The sequence below is a fragment of the Notechis scutatus genome, chromosome 2 (genome assembly GCF_049901735.1).
Source record: "Notechis scutatus isolate UNSWTSFEM ecotype Mainland chromosome 2, rNotScu1.2, whole genome shotgun sequence".
NCBI lineage: Eukaryota > Metazoa > Chordata > Lepidosauria > Squamata > Elapidae > Notechis > Notechis scutatus.
In genome coordinates, this window is record NC_142010.1 from 207,034,838 (window position 1) to 207,055,018 (window position 20,181).

The 20,181-nt window shown below is 37.1% G+C and overlaps 1 protein-coding gene across 2 annotated transcripts in view; it reads right to left on the bottom strand.

Annotated features, from left to right (window-relative positions):
* The window catches only part of PTCH1 (patched 1), a 99,952-nt gene that overhangs the window by 48,040 nt on the left and 31,731 nt on the right, over positions 1 to 20,181 (bottom strand). For both annotated transcript variants that reach the window (XM_087957902.1, XM_087957903.1), the window contains exons 3-7: positions 8,439 to 8,628; positions 6,713 to 6,782; positions 6,305 to 6,396; positions 2,373 to 2,571; positions 519 to 640 (exon numbers count right to left, since the gene is read on the bottom strand). In XM_087957902.1, coding sequence (XP_087814028.1) covers positions 519 to 640; positions 2,373 to 2,571; positions 6,305 to 6,396; positions 6,713 to 6,782; positions 8,439 to 8,628 — 673 coding nt within the window. The remainder of the gene's footprint in view (positions 1 to 518; positions 641 to 2,372; positions 2,572 to 6,304; positions 6,397 to 6,712; positions 6,783 to 8,438; positions 8,629 to 20,181) is intronic.

The following is a 20,181-nucleotide window of genomic DNA, read 5'->3' on the forward strand; positions in this document are numbered from 1 at the left end:
AAAAATGACAATAAAAGTTGTCTTATCTAACTAAGGTGTCAGGCTAAAAACTAGGAGACTGTGAGTTCTAATCCTGCCTTAGGCACAAAGCCAGCTGGGTGACCTTTGGCAAGTCAATTTCTCTCATAGGAAAGAGACAATGGCAAACTACGTCTGAAAAACCTTGCTAAGAAAACTTCAGGGACTTGTCCAGGCAGTCTCCAAGAACTGGATATGATTGAATGGAAGAAAAAAAAGTCTCACATTACCAACAGTAAAGTTTTCACTCAAAAGAAAACAACAGCTGGATTTACACTTCACTTTAAGCCATAGTTTGTTCAAAGCAAGATCTGTTGACTAAGAACAGTTGACTAGGTTCAAATATAGCACTAAGTTATAAGCCATGATATAGGGAGACAAATGGCTAGGTTGACACAAGAGTCTACGTCAAGAACATCCAAACCATAGAGCAGCCTAGAGAATGTGCAGACCCAAACCAGGATGTCTCAGGCAAGAATTACTGGACTAGGAGTGCTTACCTGACAAGTTTCCCAGTACCATTTTTAACAGTGCCACCAATAATCAGTTCTTCTTGCCAATGCATGTATTTTTTTGACAGCCCATAGCATCCACCGCTTAAAGCAAGGGCGACATCAAGAGGCTGAAAATATTTTTTAAAAAAAGAAAGAAAGAAAAAAAAAAAAAAAAAAAAAGGTGTTGCAGAATCAAAGACAGGAAAGTTCACATTTTTGGAGAATCACTGATACCACTTTGGCTACCCCTGAAGGTAAGTGTTTTAATATGCATAAATCCTGCAAATCCTGCTCTGGTTGTAAATGCTGAATATGGGTGGGAGCAGAATAAAAATGCTCTTTAGTATTTTCATGCTACCAGGATTGATTCTGGCAGATGTAGCTTTGGCTTTTCTCTCAGGTTGGTAGCTGTACATTTTTATCTTTTTCCGGGTTGTTTCACCTCTAAGTAGAAAGAAATAGCTGCCTTAGGGAATAGAGTTTGGTTGTCATGAAAAGCTAGCGAAGGCTGATTTAGTCTGCTCTTGTACTTTTATTGCTAAGGATGCAGCATTTGAGGGATTGTCTGATTCATGTGGTAAAACAACATGATTATTTGGGGTAACTGCAGTCTGTATGAAAAGAAGCCATTTATTTTTCTAACTTGGGCAGCAAATAAACTTCAGCTGCCCTGAGTTGTCCCTGGAAAACTTATTAAGCAACAACAGCAACAACATTAATAAATGCAGAGAATTAAGAGAGAAAAAAGGAAACTTCACTCCACCAACATAATAAAATCTTTAGAGAAGTCATTCATATCCTCATATACTTCCTCTCTACCACTAAAGGAGCTCCAAACTATGAACATTTTGAATTTTTTTATTTTGCTTTGACTATAAAGTTTGCACAAAGATAAGTAATCTTTAAAAATAAGTATAGCATAGTCCATTAAATATTTCAATGAACAAAAAAGACCTGTACTTCAATTTGAGTGTCTAATTTCTCGTAATAGAAATCTAGATGGTTCAGATAAATCTAGATAAATATTTATTTGTTTTATTAAGAAAACATAGGCTATTTGTCTTATATACCATAATTCTGGGTGGCTAACAGCAATAATAATAGACTCATCTCAAAAACAATTTTAGAAAACAAGTTTAAAAATAAACATTTCTTGGTATCCTAAAGCAACACCCCTAAATACTTTAGCCTCTCTCAATCTCAATGTTTGGAGGAATTTTAAAAGCTAGAATAAAGTTCTTTAGATGACCTCGGATAAAATGCTAATATACCAATTTCATCTATTAGTATTTGTATCCTGAAATTAAAAAAAGATGTTCTTTTGGAAAATTATAAAGTTAACTACAAAATTTCCCATTCTTTGATACTACAGCATTTGTATATAGAACCGGATTGGTAGCAATTTGTTCACAGTCACATCTATCATTTAACATTGATGAGTGTTTAGTGGCTTTGCAAATCTAACTACATTAATATTCCAATATTGCTCTCTCTGTAGTACAAAATTTAAAATATAATACTATATTGAAATTCATTTCAAAGCTATTGGTTGTTCTTAAGTCCTTGAAGCTTGTTTGTTAAATTAGGAATAAGTAGGTATCTTGGTCTGAAGCTCCTGCTAAGTAAGCCATACAAATGGTCATGTTTTCCTTATCATTGCCTTATTTTCTTCTGTTAGAACAATTCAAGTCGGTGTGACCAACCATCGTTTTACCAACTCTGAATTTAAGGCTGTATCTTGCATCTTGCTATCCTGAAACTGCATCATATTGTTGACAATGATTTTAGAATATGGTATTAGAATCTGCTTTTTCAATACATTTTTTCTCATTTGGCTGAAAAAAAGAAGGATTAACTTACTTTAGTTGAATTTTTGTTGGGGGCAGTTATAGGACAATCAGGATCATCAGGGTTTAGGCAAGGTCGATCCATATAACCATGGCCAACTTCAGCCTTATTCAGCATCTCCTCCCAGGTATCTACTTGGGAATTTATCTTCTTCAGCTCTTCTAAGAATTCTAAGGGGTCAAAGTTGGTCCACTGCAAATGGGGTTTTCCTCTGTCCCATGAAGAGAAAAATGAAAAGGTTACCAAGAGTTGCTAGACCTTTGTAAATATTTATTGATCACTTCCCTTATTCCTACTCACATTCATATTTTTTTGAAATGAAGTTTACTGAAATGGGCATTTAAAACATTGCCACAAGATTTGTCTTTTGGAAAAAGTTGCTGAAAATTTTTATCTTAAAGCTGTTTTTCACCCACAAAAATTCTTCTTCACATGAGGATCACATCCGTGCCTAAGTAAATGCTAGTAAACAGAACTTCTTGAATCAATGGTTTCAGGGGATTTTAGATGTTGTAGTTAAAAGTCTTTATTCTTAACTCAACTATTACATTTCACCCCTATTTATCATTTACTGAACTGATAATCAAATGAGCAAGAAAATTAGTACTTGAACTAGTATTTTAAGTATAGTTAAATTTTAGACGAATAATTTATTAACTAAATGACTCAGAAAAAATAAGGAATTCAGCAGTCACAAATAAAGGAAATATTCAAGTATCAGAGAGAAGTTCATATGATATTAAGAGTTGTCTTTCTTTAAAATATTTGCCATACACTAATCAAAAACACATAAAAAATTAAAACAACTTTCAGACATGGTAACCTTAAAAAATAAAACTGTGCTTCTGCTGCTATTTTTTTTTCATTTCCACTTTTGATTTTGTGATGTTGCCAGACCATAAAGGCTTTTGCCTGACTTTTTTCTGGTTCAGACTACTGTATCTGCTTAACCAGGCTTAAGATATTATTCAGACTCTCCCAACCAGAAAACACAAGCTCCTTCATTGTCCCATTTTAAAAAGTCCACACTGAAAGTTAAGCGATAGCCATTGCATGTTGCCTTTACAAAGGCAGACAAATAAGGACAAAGGCTACACCATATAAATAAGCTACGCAATTAACCTAAATGAATTTAAACATTTTAAAATATAGAACATGTTGAAAGTAACAATATCCAAAAGAGAGATTTCATGCCACTATAAGGCCTGATGAAGAAAGCATAGCTTCTGCTCAAGTTCTCTATTACAGTATTAATTGAAAGAAGCAACTTCCATATTTTTATTTTAAACCTATTGCTAGCCTACCTGCAGCCATCATATTTTTCATTGTACATTTTATTTCCTCCAATACAATCACAAATACCATTGTAAAACAGTAAGAATGTTGCCTTTGGGAAATGAAAAAACCCTGAAGTTATTTGGGACCTTTGCCCTTTTTCTCATAAGCATGTTGACAGTATAGTACAAACATTAAAAAAACTTAAATAGTCAAATTACTGGTTCTTTTTGTGGACCCGAGATTCTGCCCCAAATTTGGTGACAAAACAATGACTAACCGATAGGATTTCTGCTCTAGTTTTAAGTGATAAAATAAAAATGTTCTGAGAAGATTGATATTCCAATTTCTCTTAAATAAAAGTATTGAAGCCAGATTTTTTTTTTTAAAAAAAGTCAATAATTCCATCCAATCCCTTGAAAAGGTCACAGCAATCATTACAGATTCCCCCACATCTTAAAGCAGGGGTTTCCAACCTCGACAACTTTGAGACCGGTGGACTTCAACTCACAGATTTCTTCCAATTCTTGGAATTCAGCTATGAATTGCATGTACCACTACTATGTCACAATACATTTATGATATATTTAAATGTAATCATGGCCTCTGCAGGATCTTTGCATTCAGGGTTGTCAAACTCAAGGCCCATGGGCTGGATCCGGCATGCGGGATGCTTAAATCTGGCCCATGGGGCCAGTCTGAAAATAGTGAAGGACCAGCCTGCGGTGCCTCTGGAAGCCAAAACAGGGCATTGGTGGGCCACACGTGGACCCCCCCGTGCCCCGTTTCGGCTGGCAGGGGGCTGCAGGAGGCCATCCAGGCCGAAAATGGGGGCAGGGGCCCTCAAGCGCCTTCCCGTGCCCCCTTTTGGCCAGCAGGGTGCTGCAGGAGGTGTCCATCTCACCCACCTACCTACCCACCGTCCTGGTCGGCCCGCGGAGAACTACAATGCTGATCCGACCACCGAATAAATCCAGTTTGACACCCCTGCTATAGATCATTTCCATCACAGAGGGATCAAATTATAGCAAATTATAATGTCTCTCCTGTCATCAATAGAAGCATTCTAAAATATGATGGAAGTTGCCAGAAAACACAGTGATTGATTTGGGAGTTCTCTTGTAATAAGCCAAACCTTTTATTTTTGTTCTTTATTTAGTTAATGTTTTTTTAAACTATTGTATGTGAAAATCATAAGCAGATCATATACCAATCTTGGACATCCCTATCATATACACTTCAACTCATGAAAAACTCAGAACCTGTTATTGTAATCTCTCAGATCTATGTACACTCCCATGACTGAGTTAACTAAAAGTCCTCAAAACCCCTTAAAACACATTGTTTAAATTGTTTGTTTTACTCTCAATGAAAGTTGATATTGAGATGATCATGTCAGTATCAACTCTAATTACAATCTAGTTCAGATACAGGACTGAAACCCAGGATAGCCAAGGACCAGAGATGGGGTAGGAAAAAGTGTCAAAAAATCAAGCTGGTAGCTGCAGCAGTGTGATCAATGTCCCTGTCCTTTTACATGTATTGTGACCTGCATGAAAAATGTGATACAACTTCAATCATATGATTGTGGATGCCATCTTGATTATTATTTTTTTACCCAACTTCATGCCCCTACCTCAATCCAAATTAAATCACCGACAGTGATAGAATTCACTGAGAATAAAACTGAAGTAACTTAGTTTGTCTCGCATCTGTTGTTCATGTTGATCCCGATGAAACCATCAGGTTATTCCTACAAATAAAATCATATATGGGGCACCTGCGAAGAAGCAACATCTGTGTGATGATACACTTTGAAGGGAAGCTAAAAATAAAAAGCCATCATATCATCCTACAGGAAATTGCTGCACCTATACTTGCAAGTGTGCTGGTTCAGATGTCAATTCTCCTGTGTATTTGCATTCCAAACAGATAAAATAATTCGATGGGATGTTAATTTTGTAATTAAACATCTCTTTTAAAGAGAAACGCATATCTGTATGCATATTTGTCTGGAAGGCCTCATTTTGTGTTCAGTCCAACATCAGAATAAACTCTAGCTATGTGACGCCCCATCAAACTGGTAAAAAAAAGCTAGAAATCAATACACAGTAGATATGCATGGTAGCAGGGGTGGGATTCTACCAGTTTGCACCTATTCTCTAGAACCGGTTGTTAACATTCTAAGCAGTTCGGAGAACCGGTTGTTAGAAGATATTACTGGCCTAATCCTGTAAGGAAGGCAGGAAGGAAACATTCTGGTGTTGCTTACAGAAACTGCCTCTCCGTTAACCCTTATTACATTCTTGGCAGGACTAGACTTCCTGTCTCTGGAACTTCTCTGGAGTTTTTTTTCCCCATCTTTGCTGGTACTTTGCTTGTGTGCAGTGACCATTCAAAGTTACAATGGCACTGAAAAAAGTGACTTATGACCATTTTTCACACTTATGACTGTTGCAGCATCCCCACAGTCATGAGAGGCCAGGCGAGGAGATGCGTGCCTCGATGTGAGTGATATTGAGTTGGCCACAACCAGCCAATAACATGACCACCAAGCCATGTCCACCCAGTCAGATGACCACCAAGCCACGCCCACCACCTAAGCCACGCCCACAGAACAGGTTATTAAAAAATTTGAATCCCACCCCTGCATGGTAGATATTACTCACGGTAGATATGCAGTCCCAGACTGTAACTTTGCACCCTCCCAGAAGCAGTCCAGTGGCGTGATAATTAAACAAGGGTAAAGGTGTTCTATAATCTGTAAAAGAGACAGAAGAAAACCCCTCCGAATATTGTTATAAGTCTACAGAAATATAAATAAAAATGTATGAGGGCCAATTTGGTCTAGTGCTTAAGGCACCCGGCTAGAAAGCAGGAGACCGTGAGTTCAAATCCTGTCTTAGTCATGAAAGGCAGCTGGGTGACTTGATCATTCTCTCTCAGCCCAACTCACCTCACAGGATTATTGTGTATAAAATATAAGGAGGAAGGTGTGTTGGATATGTTCACTGTCTTGAGTTATTTGTAAAAATAATAAAAGGCAGAATACAATATAATATAAACATTGTCTTTACCTTGTCCATGTAACCTGTTTCTGTGATGGGTTCTCCTGATTTGTGACATAAGTGTTCCAATTTCCATTGTCTGCAAAAATGAATAGCAAAATTACATTAACAAATGGTTGTAAGTTGAGAACTACCTGCATTCTCAAAGTTTATTTTTTGCTTCTCTTAGGACATGCTGTCATTTGAATTAAATTAGTTCACCTGTGTGGGTATAATCTCCTTATGACAGCAATAATAGTTAGGTTTAGGTGGCCTTTTAGCCTCTAGTTTGGAGGATACTTCATGATTGTAACCATGCAATTCATATTTCTCAGAAACCACCAGGCAAGATTAATGGAAATTAAATTTGCAATATTGTAGGTCAGCCTTTCCCAAACTGTACGCTCCAGATGTAAGCTACATCTCATGTCTGCTAAAGAGCATAGAACTCTGGCACATCTGGAGGGGATTAGGCCGCAGAAGGATACTGTAGAGAAAATGCCCATTCTCTTTACCACTTGGTGAATGCAAAGGAATCCCTGCTGCGTTGAATCCTTCCAGTATGTCAGAGAAAATTTATGCTGAGCGTTTATCTACATTGGATCAAAAACAGTTCTGAACTTTGCAAAACAAACTCACTGTACGATTCCTTCAAAATAAGTTGAAATTTGTGCTTTAATACTAGATTAAACCATTGTTTAATATTACTGACTCCCACAACAGGGACCTGTTTATACTAGACATGTCAGCAACCCAACACAGTCCGAAGTTATACTTTGAATATGTTTTATGTCAAAAAGAAAAGATTATTTTTTTAACTTAATAGCTGAAGCACAATGGTTTCAGACATTGTAAACTATGATGAACATCTAGAGATGTGGCTAAATCAAGATTTCCCCCAACACTTGCCAAAAGAAACAGGGTCAGAGGCAGTTGGGCTCAACAAAATCAAGATGGTAGCTGAAACCATCTGAAAGCTGCCATGCTGACATTTTTTAACTGCCCCTGAACTGAAAAATTAAGCCTGAAACAGGCAAACAGTACACATAGTCCTTGACTTACAACAGTTTGTTTAGTGACTACCCAAAGTTACAACAGCACTGAAAAAAGTAACGTGACTGTTTTTCACATTTCCAAATGTTGCAGCATCCCCATGGTCATGTGATCAAATTTCAGATACTTGGCAATTGACTCATATTTATGATGATTGCAGTGTCCCAGGGTCACATAATCACCTTTTGTGACGCTTTCGCAAGCAAAGTCAATGGGAAGGCCAGATCCACTTAACAGACGTATTACTAACTTAACAACTGCAGTAATTCACTTAACAACTGTAGCAAGAAAGGTCATAAAGTAGGACAAAAGTCACTTAACAATGTCTCACTCATCTGGCTTCATCCAAAGTAGCCCTCTAGGACAGGGGTCTCCAACCTTGGCAACTTTAAGACTTGTGGACTTCAACTCCCAAAGCAAAGCTGGCTGAGGAATTCTGGGAGTTGAAGTCCACAAGTCTTAAAGTTGCCAAGGTTGGAGACCCCTGCTCTAGGAAAACTAATAACTTTGCAAATGTTGAAAAGCAAATGTTCAAGGAAGCTCTGTTCCTACAATAAAATAAACTTCTAGGGAGCTTCTGAATTTCTTCTGAATGAGTTCTGATTAGTATGTTACTGCAGAAAATGATCAGGTTGGAGCACATGATCCCCACAACTGCTCTGAGATTTGAAGCAAGAAAAGAGCTTTTTTCTTTCCATCTTACCTGTTGTACATATATACATGTATCTTGCTGGCTTGCAGTGTAGAATCAAGGTGCTGTCTGAGTGCTTCTGTTGTTAGTACATTAGCAGTCTCTTCTTGTGGTGTTTGAATCATCAGTTGAGGATTAAACATGGCCTCTTCTCCAATCTTCTGCCGTGTGTAACTTAACTCCAGACTCACTCGCCCACCAACTGACAGACAAATATTTACAACCTGGGATTAGCCAGCAAGAATTGACTCTTTATACGCATTCAAAAAGCCCACAGGGTCCCCAATAAATTCTTCCATATGCATGGAGTATTCTATAGTTTATTCAGAGCTGAAGCAAATTTAAGAGAGCTAATTTTGTGTACAGTGCAGAAAAAGCCACATACATTTTCCTTCAAAAAAAAAAAAGTTTCCATACTACAAAGGCAAGTCACAAGTCCATTTTTGCTAAACACATGCATTTTCAGTATCATATCAAAAATTCTGCATGTTCAAATTTGTTTTAAAAATTCCTTTTTCCTTTCAGACCAGACCAAATATTTCTATGTTATAATTTCTTACACTTGTATAAACAGTCTGCTGCAATGGCATATTTCAAGATAAATAGCTTCAATTTACACTCTTCTCCTAAATAATTTGGCAAAAGCAGAAAGGAAATAAAAGCAGCTAGGAGGAAAAGAGTAAATGAACATTAGTATATCTTGCTGCTGCTAGTTAAAATATAAAAATACTGTTAAGTGCAGGTCACTTAACTGTGAAGGTCACTTAACAGTGCAGATTCAGAAGAGAGCCAACATACATTTAGTAAACTATAGGGAGAGTCTAGAGTTTCCATAGTGAACTTTGGTGTATATGGATGTCCTGACAAATTAAATGGCAATAAGCTTGGGAAATGTTAAGCTTCCAAATGTTAAATGGACTTTAATACTTAGAATTCTCATCAATGGCCATACCTTGAGGCTTCACAATCATCAAGATCATTGTCAAAGTAACATTTCAGTACTTGAAGACATATAAATATTAGGTCCTATCTTTCATATTTTTCTAAACATGTAGGGACCTTCAGGTTGTCCTTGATTTACAATTGTTCATTTAATGATGGTTCAAAGTTACAACAGCCTGGGAAAAAGTGGCCTATGACTGTTGCACCAATCCTGCGGTCATGTCGTGACAAAACACAATTTCAGCATCCCGCAGTCACATGATTGTGATTTGTAACCTTCCCAGTCAGTTTCTGACAAACAAAGTCAATTGGAGAAACTGGATTCACTTAATGGCTGCGTGATTCACTTAACAATAGCAGTAAAAAAGCTAGTAAAATCAGGTCTGGTCACTTAATGACTCACTTAATGACCACATCACTTAGTGACCAAAATTCCAGTCTCAATTGTTGTGGTAAATCAATGACTACCTGCACTTCATCTATTACAATCTTCATTAAGCCTGTGTTTTTCACAGATGTGTTCAAATTGACAGAACACTAATTATTTCAACAGCATTTTTAACCATGAATGTTTATCCTTTAAATACTGCTGTATGATGTTTTAAGTTGGAGCTAAACTGTATTTGGTTTTGCATACTGTCTTTTTTAATGTATTTGCTGATCAAATGTGGGAGCGATGAGCCCCAGTGGAGCAGTGGCTAGAATGCAATATTGCAGGCAAACTCTGCCCACAACTAGAAGTTTGATTCTGACCAGCTGAAGGCCTTCCATCCTTCCAAGGTACATATTGCTAAGGGCAATATGCTGACATTGTAAACTGCCCAGAGGGATGCTGTAAAGCACTATGGGGGTGGTATATAAGTCTCAATGCTATTGCTAATGCTAATGCTATAGTGTTTGATAGGATTCTCAGCACTATATCCTTACAATGCAGTTAGAGCACATGCATCTAACATGTGTACAAACAAATAAGCACAATCTCCTAAAGAAACATGGAATCACCCTTGGGCTCACGAGGAATCAATTTACACATGTGTTATCTGTTTCAGCTTGTTTCCTGATATACTAATGAGGCCCTCAGCCCAATCAATTCTCTTCCTCTTATCTATTTCAGTATTTCATTTTTCCCTTTTTTTCTGGGTGACCACAGTTTTGGTACACCATGTAGAATTCTAACTAATTTCAGAGTCTACATACAAGATTAGGCAGAAAAACACAGCAGCACATCTGCCTTAGAGTGGGAGCTGGTGAACTGTACCTCCTTTTTTTGACATAGATAAGAGGGGAATAGAAAGACAAAGAAAAAATGATTGTGAGCACCGTGACCATGGCCAAAAAAAGTTAATATGTGAAAAAAGTAGCTTTTTAGGCTATTTCCAAGGAACAAGATAAAAATGTAGAATGGTGAACAATTGCAGAATCACAGTAATTTCCATTTTAAAAAAAGAATAAAATCAATGGCAATAATAAGAATTAGGAACTGCAGTGCAATGAATTGTAAACATATTTTTTCTAACAACTGCAATTTTTGCCTCTAAATACTTGGGCTCATTATTTTAGACACAACAAATAAAAATATGAATTATTCACTCTTCTCATTTGTAATTGCAACTAATTATTTTGATATTTGGTAATATTCAGTGAAATTATTGTTAAACTATAATCCTGTAAAAGCGATTGTTGAATTTCAAGCAAACGTACAAGTTCATGACTGCTTTGAATGAAAACAATATTTCAAATTACAAAGAAACTGTGTGTAGATGTACTCATAGATAAATGAAATGTGTAAATGTGTCATAATTTCATTTATTAAGACAGAATGCAAAATTTGTGTGTATGCAAATCCATCAAAATATTGCAGAAGTGTTAAGTTTGATTTTAAACTCCATTTCAAAAAATCGGACTTCCCAACAAATCCTTTCTGCTTTCAGCAAATCATGTCCAATTTTATTTTACAATGTGCAGAATAAACAATCTGTAGATTCAAATGATACTTATTACTATCTTGTTTGTAAAATACATGCTTTGTCATCCATATTCAAGTTCATATACTGATTTATTTCTAGACTCATCAGAATTTCTTATTTCAATTAACAGGACCAACTGTTTAATATCAATGGACATGATTGCCCCAGACTCAAGATGCTGTCAAACTCTATTAATCTCACTTAACAAGGAAATTTCAACCAATCAGCATTATAACAGCAAGAAAAGTGAACTTTTCCAACCTTACATCAAGTCATAGAGAAAATAATAATAAATCAACAGATGGTTTTATAAATCTAAGGAAATTATGTTGACAGCAGATCTTTTAATACTGGTCAGTTATGAATAAAAATAATTGTGGCAACTTATTTTGAGACATATTAACAGCTTTAATGCATTTTAAAAATAGTATATTCAGATAGCAGTTACAAAATAATATTTCATATATCGGTAAGAGAAGAAGTGGAGAAAAGAAGCAGATGAAAAATTTCAAATTATTCAACAAATCTTTTTCACTGACAGATGATTCCACAGGTATCATCTCCAAAATTCAAGCAGGTCCCAAACCTTATCATTAAGAAGCAAAAATGTCACAATCTTAATACTACTTTTGCAAACGTCTTATTCATGTACCAAACTAACATCATAACTTTGTCCAGGACACCACAATTGGTAGAGAAGAAAGGACCAGATTAATACTTTAAAAATAATTGCAGATTACAAGGAATAGCTGATGCGCCAATCAGTTGTTTGCAACTAGCAGAGTGGTGACAGCAATAGAGTTGGCAGTGTTAGTGAGGCTTAGAGATGCTCTTCAGTGTGTCTTTGGGGATGGAAGTGACGTAAAAATCAAGGTGACAATGGCAGATCTTACCTAGTGATGGCATTGATTGGGGGCAGTGAAATGATTATTTTTCTAAAACACAGGTAGCTTGTGTGCTATATGTTATGCAGGCCTGCCTCAGTACTAAGAGAATGTCAAAATGGTTTCTGAAAATGAAAGGAACTAATCTCTAGACTAATTTCTAATTCTACACATTTTTTTAAATTTATGATATTTAGAAACTGCCCATCTCTGTTTCAGAACAACCCATATATAGCTTACTACTATAGATTTATTAGTCTGTCTGGATATAACATAACAATGTATTTTCCTGTCTCAAATTCTCATGGCAAATTAATTCTTTGAATCAAAAATTGCAACTATGCTCCATGTTATATCAAATACAAAATAATGCCATAAAATGGCACGAAAGCCTATGCGCTATGTTAAAATCATTTACTATATGTAATCTTCTGTGTAGAACATGCAAAAAAGATCACCCTAAAATTATTTTCTGACCTTCCATTTCTTTCCTTTTTCTTCAACAGTCAAATGTGACAAGCATGAGTCTTAAAAAGTCTCACATATTATACAATGTCCATCTTCCAAATATTTTTGAGCATAATTTCAGCCAGCACCATACTGCAACACATCTTATGGGAGATGTGCCTATCTAGATCTAAGGTTTGGTATCAGTGGCAAACCTAGGTTAGGGGAGGTTGCCTGGCAATTGTAGCCAAGAGATTCTGATGGTGCCAGGGGGCACTGTTTTTTGGTTAACAATACATTAAGCTTCATTGGGGAAATTGACTACTAGAAATTAAGTTGGAACTACACCACTGTTGTATTGCCTTTCCTACAGCATGGGAGTATCCCTATCCAAGTTGTTTAAACTCATTGCAAGCAGTGGATTTTCCTACAGGTTTCCTAGGGAATTTTTACCAGTTTTCTTTGCCATGGGAACCATTGTTCTAGACCAGAGATGTCAAGCTCAAGGCTCACAGGCCGGATCTGGCCCAAGGGGTGGTTAAATCCAGCCCGCGGGGGCAGCCTGGAAATATCAAGGGACCAGCCCGCAGTGCCTCTGGTGGCTAAAACGGGCCACGTGCACCTTGTTTTCACCCTCCATAGCCTCCTGCAGCACTCTGCCAGCTGAAACTGGGCTCAAAACAGGCCTAAAACTAGGCCAAAAAATGGGCCCAAAACAGCCCCAAAATGGCTCAGGAGGCCACAGGAGGTCATGGAGGACAAAAATGAGGCACAGGGGGGCCATGTGCAGACCCGCCACATCCCATTTTGGCTGGCAGGGTGCTGCAGGAGACATCTGTCCCACTCTCCTCAGCTGACCGCCCACAGAGGAGAACTACAATGCTGATTGGCCCTTGAAGAAATCCAGTTTGACATCCCTGTTCTAGACCATTCAGAGCTTAACTTATGTAGGAAAGAACACACTAGATCAGATGTTTGCCTCGAGGCAGACTTTTGATACCATTAATCATGGTATATTTTCTGACAGCTTTCCAAGGGGTGAGGTATCTCTGTTTTATGGTACTTCTCATTTACCTAAAGAAGCAATCAGAGTTGGCAGTATTATAGGGAGCTATAGGACTTTTTGCTTTCTCAACTCTTATTTAATATCCATATGAAGCCAATAGGTGACCTCTTCAATCAATATGGTCAGGTATCATCAGTATGCAGATGATATGCTATCATCAGTATGCAGATGATATGCTATCATCAGTATGCAGATGATATGCAACTTTACATCTCAGACCTAGGCCGGACAGGTACTGCTCTGATCCTGCCGCCTGTTAGGGTCTGAATGAAGAAGAACAGGTTGAGTAAATACCCCAGCAAGGTAGAGCAGAGAAATTTGAGTTTTGGTTGTAAGATGGGATCATGCTCCCCTGACAGAACTGGCTTGAAATATAGAGATCATCCCTTCATTCACGATTTGCTTCAATCAAAATTCAATCATGTTTCTCTTGGACAATTATACATAGTTCAAAACAGAGCTGGCTCTATAAGAGCAAGTGGAAGGTCCAAAATGATATAGCTCTAGGAGCCATGAACACATCTCAATTTGCCCCATGTAACACCACAACCTCAAGATATGTACTGGTTACCAGTTACCTTCTGGGTACAATTCAAGGCAATACCTGACTTTAAAACCCTTACATGGCTTGGGATCTTAGTACTTTTGAGACTGTATACATTCAATTGTATGTGCACATATGATAAGATCTTGTGGTGTATCCCTTTTCTCAAGAAATGTCAACAACAACAATCACCAGAAGTGATTGTTTCTCTGAAAATTTGAATAGCTCCTAACCTTTTGGTTTTTAGGAAATCATTAAAATTGGACTGTTTCAGCAGGTTTTGGAAATTGGGACATTTAATGTACTTCTTTGTGGGACTGGGTAATCAGAACATTGCTAAATGCAGAACTATCAGCCCATGCAAAACTGGTAAAAATATCATGTGCCTCTGATAAAACTTTCTTCAGATTATCAAAATCTATAGATTTGGAAACTACAAACCTCCCAATCATAAATTGCCTATCACTCATATAGACATACATGTCAGAAACGACACTTTTACATTTTGTTTGTTGGTCTGAATCCAATCAATTATGATTACGTATGCAGCACTTCTCCAGCTCACCAGCCATCCCATAAGCAAACCTCATTCCTATTTAATTCACAATTGTTTTGGCAACTGAAGTGACTTATAAATAGATCAAATAAATACGTAAATAATAACATTTCTCTAATTACATCATCTGCCCTGCAATTTCACCATTTTTGAACATTCTTAATGAATTTATTATGTTCTTCCCTAACTAGCATTTGTTTCAAACTCAGTCTTTGACACATCTCTAGCATTTCCTTGCAAATCTCTAAAATAACAATCCCAAAATTCCTTCCCTTCAGTCTCATTTCAAAGCATTTCATCACTGCTATTTGTAATTCCATTCACTCTGCTGGAGGCAACTTGTTTAGCTGTCATCCCCAGTTTCAAAACAATTTTTAATTTCTACCAAAATTGCTCTGTGTGTTCTCTGCTTCCTTTAGTCTTAACTGTTTCCTTGCTCTCTTTGATTACATTTTTGGAATTATCTTTTCTCTCTATCAAGATTGCATTACTCTTTCTCTCATCATTTGAAACATTAATTCTCATTTTTTCAACCACAGCCTTTTCAGTTCATCATACCACCAAGTACCTCTTTTTAAACTTAGTGTTATTCCCAACACTTTCTTCACGCTGTAACATAAATTTTAACTGTATTCCATAAATTTTAACTTCTGCAACCTCTTTTCTTCTTCATACTTTTTCATATATTTACACTTTCTCTTCTTTCTGCAGTCTATCTATATTCTACTTTCTTTCAATTTTTCCCAAGATCTATTGTTGACATTATTAAACTATCCTTTAACACACATTAAAAATGTCATTATCTTTGTATGCTTCATTCATTACTGTATTTCAGCCTTTTATACTATTTGAACCAGATATGTGTAAACTACATATATGTAGTTTAATGATTTTCTCCAAACCAATGGTCACTGACATTTTTATGCAGAACTTCACCAATAGCATTGTTTCTTAATCTTTAAATGACCCATTCATCTTTTCTGTATTCTCGCATTAGTTCTTACACAACCATTCATGTCATCTAATCATCACTAGATGAGCCCACTGATACTGGCCTCTATTGCTAATTATGGTGTTGATTTATTAAGGCTTTCCCAAAACACTTTCCAGTAAGCTACAAAAGATACAGACTAGGTTACTAATCTTAATCATTCCTGTGCCACATGCAACATTGCCTGCTATCAGTAAGTTTAGTACCTGTCTGTTTTGACAAATGTTGGGCAATGTGCCAGCAACCCAAGCTTAATTTATCCTTAGCATGCCTTATCTATTCTACAAACTTATGAGCCAGTATACTGTGGCTTGCATGCTACCAAGTAGAAGGTACATTGACATGCTGGGGATAGAATTTCTTTTTAAAGACTTCTAGATCTATTAGGAGACCAAAAAGTTATAGAAACAGGCATATTTATTTATTTCCAAGTTTATAGCATTCAAAGTGAATTAACAGTAAAATCAAAACTTCCCCCCAATAATAAATATACCTATATATTTAGGCAACCAGTTAGCTTTTATTATTCTACTTGGTTAATAGTTGGTTTGTGCTAGTCTCCCTCCCTACCAATCAATTAAAAAATGAAACTAAATGTCATTTTCATGCCAGCTGCCAAACTCCTTACTCTTGTGTGTTTTGGCCTCTTCATTAGTGTTTATGTCCACCCTAACATCAAGAGAACAGGAGCTTGGAGAAGGACTGAACCAGGCGCTACTTCCAATGATCACACACATCATTCCAAGCAACACAATCCAACAAAACATATTCTACAGATATAATTTCTGCTTTGACAATAGGATTTCTTAAAAACAAATGAACAAACAAAACCCTCATGATTGGCACTAGGAACATCCAGCAAGAACCCAACAACAGTGTTGTCATAAGAGTATAAGAAGGAATACTGCTGGCATATTGGTCAAAATGTGTCAAAAGGGACAGGTACTATACTTATTATTAGTGGGCAATGTTATATGTGTGACAGGAATTTAATCTGCAAATAATTCTACACTCACACCTGGGAGTGCCCATATATCATACAAGGTACATCGTAAGCCATAAAGTACACCAAGTAACCATGTACAAAAAGCATTGGGAATGGGAAAAAGCATTCCTTATATAGGATTAGATCTTAATCCTGAATGACATGAGGAGTAACAACAATATACAGTACCACTAAATGATTTGTTCACTTTATTTTCACAGGAGAATAGATAATTAAATGGATGTTTATGAGGTACCTAAAACAAACATAAAACAGGTAACTAGATCAAATTTCTAACAGGATCGAAAAGCTAATATCTGACATTCCAAGACAAGTTTCAAAGGTTTATTATTCCTCCTATTTCAACCTGTCAAACCTAAATGCAGATAAATTGGATTTTCCAAAGGTTAATGCCATGATCCAAATATTAATCCAAAAGGTCAAGTACAATATTACACTGGAGTTCAGTGTATCCCACAATATGGTATAGTTGTTACAAAATGAAGAACCTGAATCAGAGCGTTTTGTGCACATGAAGCTCAGATGGCCAGAATAAAAACAGATCTATGCTTTATTCTTAGCCTTCAGTTGATGGATCTGGGAGCAAATTCCAGTCAGCCAGAAAATTAAATGAATGAATGAAAGGCAGAGACAGAAAGCATTTTACTATCCAATGTATCTTCCCAAGTGATCATCTCATCCCAAGGAAAAGCTACATACCAATTTTTCAGATCCTCAGAAGATAGCTCATTTCCCCACCCCCTTAATATCGCCAGAGACATGCTTGGCCACTGTTTGGCTACCAAACTCCCTGACAAAGACATCTGTTTGTCCTTCCGCCTGAAAGCAAAAATGCATTTTTGTTCAGAGTGGCTTTTGATATTTAAATTGTTTTGTTGTTGAACTAAGTTTTAAACTGGATACTGTTGCTAATGGAGTTTTATCCGTGAGTTTTTAGTTGATGAGTTTTAATACTCTAACTATAACTTAATTAGTTGTCTTGCATGTTACTGTAAGCTGCCTGGAATGGGAAAATCAGGGACTTCAGTCCATGGTGGCGCAGTGGTTAGAGTGCAGTACTGCAGGCTACTTCTGCTGACTGTCAGCTGCCTGCAGTTTGGCAGTTCAAATCTCACCAGGCTCAAGGTTGACTCAGCCTTCTATCCTTCCGAGGTGAGTAAAATGAAGACCCAAATTGTTGGGGCCAATATGCTGACTCTGTAAACCGCTCAAGAGGGCTGTAAAGCACTGTGAAGCGGTATGTATGTCTAAGTGCGATTGCTATTAGCAAAGCACATACTCAGACATCATCACTAAATACCAGAGCTTTAGACCAGAAGAGATCAATGAAAACTCATTTCTATATTTATTCCAAAAAAACCTTCATTGGCACCTCCATGAAGTCACCAAGAATCAAGCACCACTCATGGCAGGCCTTCATTTTTCCATTGCATAAGTTGGAAGGTAATTTTTTTTGGTTGTAAAGCAGCAGAATTTGGCTGTCTTGATATTCTGAAAGTTGCAGTCTCAACACACCTGGATGGTGTTATACATTTATATGCTGTTATAAATTCTTGAATCAATGGCACTTCCTTTTTTTTAAAAAAAAAAGCTAATTATATTTATTAAGGCTGTGAGTAGAACCATTAACACATAAAAATTGCACCTTCACCCAGAATTTTTTTCACTATTGCAAAAGAATGTGTGTGTGTGTGTGTGTGTGTGTGTGTGTGTGTGTGTGTGGTATTCAGCTTTGTTCGGGTATTTTCCCATGTCATTATAGTTGTGCTTTTAAAGTTGTAGCAACGTTTCGGCAGAATCTCATCTGCCATCATCAGGTTTCTGTATAGTGTTCGTCTGTGAGTCAGACTTTTATAGTTGTTTCAGTTTTAAATTTGGGGCTAGCCTACTGCTGTGCCAGAATGGTTTTTTCTTCATCCTGATTGGTTGGGAGTCTTGGTCTGTGTTTATTGGTCTTGGAGTTTGCTGTGTTCTGCTTGATTGGTGTTTCTAATATCTTCTGTCTGTTTTGTGGCTTTTTTTGTCTTGATTGGCTGGCAACATTGTGTTTCCTGTATTGGAGGCTTTTAGTGTGGCTTGGCTCCGAGTAAATGGACGGCTATCATTTATTAGGAAGCTAGGTTTCATCTGGGTGCCTGTTTGGGCTGTGTTTGAGCTGGAGGTATCAGGGGGGATCTGTTTGTGCCCAGGTGTTCGCCTGGCTTTAAAAGCACAACTATAATGATGTGGGAAAATACCCTAACAAAACTGAAGTTTCGGCGAGGTCCCACTTGCCATCCTCAGGTTGGTGCTTTCGGCTTCGTGCTAGTGCAAGCAGTGTGTGATCGGAGCTGCCGTCTCTCTCTATCTAGCCTGAGGATGGCGAGTGGGACCTCGCCGAAACATCGCCAAGATACTCTTAATCTTACACGGGAAAAGACCCGAACACACCTAGACAGACCGACCTACCTACCTACCTACCTACCTACCTACCTACCTACATACCTACATACATACATACATACATACATACATACATATATATATATATATATATTACACTTTCTCTTCTTTCTGCAGTCTATCTACATTCTACTTTCTTTCAATTTTTCCCAAGATCTATTGTTGACATTATTAAACTATCCTTTAACACATTCAAAATTCCATTATCTTTGTATAGTTCATTCATATAAAAAACATATAAAAAACACCCCCTTAAAAGGATAAAAATGCAACTTTTTCCCTTAGCAATTAAATTCTCTTCAGTGAACCTCAACATGGCCTTTTTATGAATATGTAGTTGTTTTCTTCAGTGGTTAAAATCAGTACTTTTAAGCTGTCCTTACTGGGACATACACAGCAGAGATGATGACATTCTGAAAACGTGTATGTCCATATTGGAAAATGATTTTATTCATCGGAGGGTTAATTATTTTCAAGCATTTATAAACCTAGGAAAACTAAACAAGTAAGAATCTTCACATTCTACAAGGTACAGTTTCTTTCAAGTATTTGCTATACCAGCTGCTTGCTGTACCATCTGTTGTTTCCTGAGCAGCTTCTTTTTGAATAGCTTTGAAGCAGAACTGCTCTCACTGTGGGATACAATCGGGTCAGGTCAGCAGTCCCTCCCCATCCTCCACCCCCAAACCTGTAGTTTGTCACAGCTTCCTCCATCTTGCTATTTCTGCTTTTGGCCTGAGCTCCCAGGTGGAGCTGCTTTCATCAAAGGACTCGTTTTTTCATATGTTCACTAACCAATCAAAAACTAGAAATGGGTGATATTTTGGAAGCTCTTCTCCAAAATATCATCAGCAAATTTCAAACACACTTTGGCTTCATTTGCCTTCAGGGACAGATTTGTTCTGACCAC